The 6,724-nt window shown below is 37.4% G+C and overlaps 1 protein-coding gene across 1 annotated transcript; it reads left to right on the plus strand.

Annotated features, from left to right (window-relative positions):
- Positions 1-3,909: 3,909 nt before the first annotated feature.
- Positions 3,910-5,525, plus strand: LOC123940297 (importin subunit alpha-1-like). Its single transcript, XM_046002975.1, has one exon. The coding sequence runs from the start codon at positions 3,936-3,938 to the stop codon at positions 5,523-5,525; it is 1,590 nt and encodes a 529-aa protein (XP_045858931.1). The 5' UTR covers positions 3,910-3,935.
- The last annotated feature ends 1,199 nt before the right edge of the window (positions 5,526-6,724 follow it).

Raw genomic sequence — 6,724 nt, forward strand, 5'->3', positions numbered from 1 at the left:
TTTTATTTGTCTTTGTATTTATAGCTCATTGTATAATGTCTACAAAGTTTATTTACTTAATGAATTAGGTAGCAGCATATAGTAAGATTATTGAGATCATGTTTTTGGTATCTGGTTTATGTGGACTGGAATCATCAATCTCCCACTCAGCTACATGAGCTGGTACAAGCTATTGACATGATTTTTTTTTTTTAAATATAGACCCATATATATTTTTTTAATAAACATATAATGTATTTTTATCCCCAGGGGTACAGGTCTGTGAATCACCAGATTTACACACTTCACAGCACTCATGATAGCACATACCCTCCCCAATGTCCATAACTCCCTCCCCCTCTCCCAACCTCACCTCCCTCCAGCAACCGCCAGTTTGTTTTGTGAGATTAAGAGTCATTTATGGTTTGTCTCCCTCCCAATCCCATCTTGTTTCATTTATTCTTCTCCTATCCCCCTAACCCCCCATGTTGCATCTCCATGTCCTCATATCAGGGAGATCATATGATAGTTGTCTTTCTCCGATTGACTTATTTCACTAAGAATGATACCCTCTAGTTCCATCCACGTCGTCGCAAATGGCAAGATTTCATTTCTTTTGATGGCTGCATAGTATTCCATTGTGTATATATACCACATCTTCTTGATCCATTCATCTGTTGATGGACATCTAGGTTCTTTCCATAGTTTGGCTATTGTAGACATTGCTGCTATAAACATTCGGGTACACGTGCCCCTTCGGATCACTATGTTTGTATCTTTAGGGTAAATACCCAGTAGTGCAATTGCTGGGTCATAGGGGCTATTGACATGATTTTTAACCTTCAAAATTGGTATACATGATACTCATTTAACAACATTTTTAAAATTAAGTGTGAAATGTTTTATAAAGCTCTTGGTATACTACCTGAAATATTTTAAGTCCTCATAAAATGATAGCTATTAATAGTTGATGGTGAAAGAATAAAAAATTACATTTAAAATGCTTTACTGGAAACTTCCATTGATAATACATATAAGTGCTAAACTAAACATGAAAAATGCAGAAAGCACATCTTTTTCTCAAATCACATCTTCACTGTTTTCTCCTTTTACTATTTGATACATTTTACTATTTGATACATCATCAAAACTCTGCAGTAATCTCTGACTTCCTCTCCTCCACAACCCTCGACTAAGAATCATCAGTTTTATGCATTCATTCATTCAGTGGAATGAATTTAGGGAGGGACTAACATTATTATATTCATGATTAGACCACAAAGCTTCTGTAGAATATTGGGCAAACTAAAACATTTATTTTATTTCAACAAACATTTTTCAGGATTTACAATGTGTTTAACCCTGCTAAGTATCTTAGTTTTAAGGGAATTGACCATAATAAAAGGTGGTTTATGGAATATATTTCAGAATTAAATTTTGTGGAACCAAGAATTATTCTATTAGTTCAGAGAAGCAAGAAATTGATTAAGGTAATTAAGAGAGGCATAGTTGAAGTTGGGTGACTTTAGCCTTTAACATCTGGATAAGATTTGGATAAAAACAAAAACAAAGCCAAAATTAAGATAAAAGCTGAGTGTTTTGTACAGAAAATTGATTTAATCATTCAGCACCTTGTTATTGAGTATCTACAATGCTAAAGGCCAAAGAATAATAGTGCTTAGTTTGAATGATATTTTTAATGTTTAAACTCATGATATTTGAAGAATAAAATGAGACAAAGCTATTTATTTATTTATTTATTATTTAAACTTGGCAGGCAGCCTCTAAAATACTGCCTAAAATAGTTCTGCATATATTAGGATTTTAAAAGTTACATTTTGATAGGAGGGAAAAGTAGAACCTGTAACATTATTTCTGGATCAAAATTTCCCATTAATATTTTAAGTCTGTTGACTAGCTTCCCAATAAAATGTAGAAATGTCAATATTTTGATGTAATCCAAATATGGTTGATATGGATTAAGAAACTTTCTGGTGAGAGATGACTTATCCTCTACCCTTAACCACATGAAGATTTGATAAATTTCTGTGTACATCTATAGTTTTTTCCATGCTGTCTTTCCATGTTTTCCATGTTGTTTATATTGTTTAGGAATTTGAAATATTCCTAAAGAATTTAAAGAAATATTGTCTTTGTTTAATTACTTTAGCGCTTTCATTGCTGCACACACTTTTCTGTACTCAGTTCTTCAGCATAGATCTGAATAAATTTTTTTGAATAAATCTGTCTTTCCTTATGGGGCTTATTTCCAACAGATATGAATTTAATAAGGCACATTTATATAACCTAATGCAGCCTTGCAAAACATTTTCAAATATAGTTAGTTTTCAAAATCATATTAAATTTGTAGAATTTTCAGAGTTCCAAACTGAGTTATTTAGGTATTTTTCTCTATGTGCCCATCTATATATATAAATACATAAATACATCTAGTTTTCTTTTCTTACTTTAGCTCCTAACTCTAAAAATACCTCTTGTGGACATGCAGCATGCACTGGTCAACATTCTTTCTACGCTAACACCAGTTTCAGTCCACTTATTTTAAACCCATGTGTTCAACCAAATGCTGTTATACTGAATTTGTAGCAAATCATCCAGGCCATCAGAGACTATTTCTGCCAGGCTTTTTTTCCTCTTTTTATTCCAGGAGGATGCTATTCACAACCATGTTAACTGTTAAGAATTTAAAACATCCCGTATTTTTTTTTTAACACTACACAGTTAGTATCTATGCCACAGTTAATACTTGTATCCTCTACTACTGTTTTACTTGTTCTCACATCATTGCAAATCTTCAAGGAGAGGCATCAAGTTGAACGAACGTTCCCCATTGCTCCCCATGATGCCTAATATAAAGTTAGGGCTCTTTTCCTCAAACGGTTCCTTGTTTCCTTCATTATATTCAGGTTAATTTTCCAACAAGATATTCAAGTTTTTCCATGATCTGCTCCAGCTTATCTACTTGACTTTATGTCTCACCTTTCAATTTCACAGCAATCTGACTGATGTTATTTTCTGTTTCATAAACTTGTCATTCTCTCTTTTTGCCACTAGGCCTTTGCTCATGGTGTTACTTCTGACTGAAGCAGTCTTCCTTACTTGATTCTTCACCTTTCTTTATGGCTGTTATTTCATGACACTTGTGCCCAATTTTCTGAAAGTACATGTTCTTAAATAGTGAAATTAATTAATTTTATTTGGTTTAGAAAATTTTGTGACAGCCTTGGAGATAACTGGAAGCATATGAAATGTTTTAAACTCAGAATTTTATGTACTGGGAAGATAAGGAGGAGGAGAATGGGGGGGGCTAAGTTTGTAGCTTTAATACATGCAAGGAAAAATGTGTTTGTTTTTTTTTTAAAGATTTTATTTACTTATTTGACAGACAGAGATCACAAGTAGGCAGAGAGGCAGGCAAAGAGAGAGGAGGAAGCAGGCTTCCCGTGGAGCAGAGGGCCCAATGTGGGGCTTGATCCCAGGACCCTGGGATCATGACCTGAGCCAAAGGCAGAAGCTTTAACCCACTGAGCCACCCAGGTGCCCCGGAAAAATGTGTTTTAAATAAAGCACATCCTGTGTAAAGATGGAAAAAGTATTCCTGAATATACCCTTTATTAAAACTTAATACCAGAATTGAAGAAATATATACTTAGACATAATTGTGTGTTATTTTCAGCTCTAACAATTACCATGTCTATGACCTTAGACAAATTCATATTTTAATTTGTCTAAAGCAGTTTAGCTAAAAACAGCACAATTCAAGGCACATAGTAATTACTCAGTAAATATTAGCTAAAAATAATTTCTTGACACCGTCTTTGGGGTGATCCGTGGTGGACGTTTTGAGGGCAGCTGACCTGCAGCCTGCGTGTCCCGGACCACCTCCCGTGGAAGCCTGAGCAGGCCGTGTAGCTTTCTCCCTTTGTCTCATAACCATGTCCACCAACGAGAATGCTAATTCACCAGCTGCCCGCCTTAATAGATTCAAGAACAAGGGGAAAGACAGTACAGAAATGAGGCAGTGTCGAATAGAAGTTAATGTGGAGCTGAGGAAAGCTAAGAAGGATGGCCAGATGCTGAAAAGGAGAAACGTAAGCTCGTTTCCCAATGATGCTACCTCTCCACTGCAGGAAAACCGCAACAACCAGGGCACTGTAAATTGGTCTGTTGATGACATTGTCAAGGGCATAAATAGCAACAATTTGGAAAGCCAGCTCCAGGCTACTCAAGCTGCTAGGAAACTGCTTTCTCGGGAAAAGCAGCCCCCCATAGACAACATAATCCGGGCTGGTTTGATTCCAAAATTTGTGTCCTTCTTGGGCAGAACTGATTGTAGTCCCATTCAGTTTGAATCCGCTTGGGCTCTCACTAACATTGCTTCCGGGACATCAGAACAGACCAAGGCTGTGGTGGATGGAGGCGCTATCCCAGCTTTCATTTCCCTGTTGGCATCTTCCCACGCCCACATCAGCGAACAGGCTGTGTGGGCTCTAGGAAACATTGCAGGTGACGGTTCAGTTTTTCGAGACTTGGTTATCAAGTATGGTGCAGTTGAACCACTTCTGGCTCTCCTTGCGGTTCCTGATATGTCATCGTTAGCATGTGGCTACTTACGGAACCTTACTTGGACACTTTCAAACCTTTGTCGCAATAAGAACCCCGCACCCCCGCTAGATGCCGTCGAGCAGATTCTCCCTACCTTAGTTCGTCTCCTGCATCACGACGATCCAGAGGTCTTGGCAGATACCTGCTGGACCATCTCCTACCTGACAGATGGTCCAAATGAACGGATTGAGATGGTTGTGAAAACAGGAGTTGTGCCCCAGCTTGTAAAGCTTCTAGGAGCTACTGAATTGCCCATTGTGACTCCTGCGCTAAGAGCCATAGGAAATATTGTTACTGGGACAGATGAACAGACTCAGGTTGTAATAGATGCCGGAGCACTTGCTGTCTTTCCCAGCCTGCTAACGAACCCCAAAACTAATATTCAGAAGGAAGCCACGTGGACAATGTCAAACATCACAGCTGGCCGCCAGGACCAGATTCAGCAAGTTGTAAATCATGGATTAGTCCCATTCCTCATTGGTGTTCTCTCTAAGGCAGACTTTAAGACACAAAAGGAAGCTGTCTGGGCTGTGACCAACTATACAAGTGGTGGGACAGTTGAACAGATTGTATACCTCGTCCATTGTGGCATAATAGAACCATTGATGAACCTCTTAACTGCGAAGGATACCAAAATTATTTTGGTCATTCTGGATGCCATTTCCAATATCTTTCAGGCTGCTGAGAAATTAGGTGAAACCGAGAAACTTAGTATAATGATCGAAGAATGTGGAGGTTTGGACAAAATTGAGGCTCTACAAAACCATGAAAATGAGTCTGTGTACAAAGCTTCATTAAACTTGATTGAGAAGTATTTCTCTGTAGAGGAAGAGGAAGATCAGAATGTTGTGCCAGAAACTACCTCTGAAGGCTATACGTTCCAGGTTCAGGATGGCACTGCTGGGACCTTTAACTTTTAGCTAACCTTAGCTTGTACAGCCGAAGCAGAACGTTGTTTGTGGTGTGCTCTGTTTGGTAGAAGTTTGTCTTACTGTTTCTCTACTAAGAACTCTTTTTAAATGTGTTTTGTTATTGTAGCACTTTTTACAACAAAACTCTACTTGACCAGTTCCAAACTGTACAAAATGTATGAAGCTCCTCCTCCCAGTGGGTTTCTTATTTCTATGTGGAATCTCCTCTCTTGCAGTGTCTGTAAATAAAGATTAAATTCCACCCTTTTCTTTAAAAAAAAAATAATTTCTTGCCATATTCAGCTCCAAATTAAACATCTTACCACTCTATCTTATTCACTGTGTACACGGTCTTTTTTAATAAGTCACAACTTTGGTTTATTAAAAATTTTCATTTCTCTTTCTCCACTTACTGTCTTTAATTGCCAGCCCAGTGCTTTACATAGAGTCAATTCACAATTAATATTGCTTGAATGAATATAAGGTGAATGTTTATCTTGCCATTTGGTTAAAAATAAATTTTAATGTTTTAAAGATTTTATTTATTTATTTGACAGACAGAGATCACAAGCAGGCAGAGAGGCAGGCAGAGAGAGAGGAAGGGAAGTAGGCTCCCTGCAGAGCAGAGAGCCCGATACGAGGCTTGATCCCAGGACCCTGGGATCATGACCTGAGCTGAAGGCAGAGGCTTTAACCCACTGAGCCACCTAGGCGCCCCTACCATAACTTTAAATCCTTAACAGGCCCACACAGCTTATAGAAATATTAACAGGTATATGTTTTAATATTTGTTTCCTTTCTGGTGGTTAAGGCTAATATTTTTACATCAAAATTGTAGCAGGTCAGATAAGGTTAAAATTATACGGTGACTTAATTCAAAAAATATCATCTGAAACTCAAATCCACAGAATAAAAACATCTATTGTTATCTAAAGAAGACTAGACCATCTGAAAATTTTGGATAAATACAAAAATGTTTGCTGTATATTTCCTGTGATTATATCCTTATTAAGCACATAAGACCTCTGCACAGCTCATTTACATAACATGTATATGGAAGGATGCCTACTTCTTCAGGAAAACCAATTATATAATGAACACCAGGAAAGGATAAGGAGCCACAGGAAGATCAGGAGAAGAGGACTAAACTGAGAATCAGGAAGTCATTACTTGCCAAAAAGAAGAAATGAGAGTCTACAATGCATTTG

Source organism: Meles meles, chromosome 4 (assembly GCF_922984935.1).
Source record: "Meles meles chromosome 4, mMelMel3.1 paternal haplotype, whole genome shotgun sequence".
NCBI lineage: Eukaryota > Metazoa > Chordata > Mammalia > Carnivora > Mustelidae > Meles > Meles meles.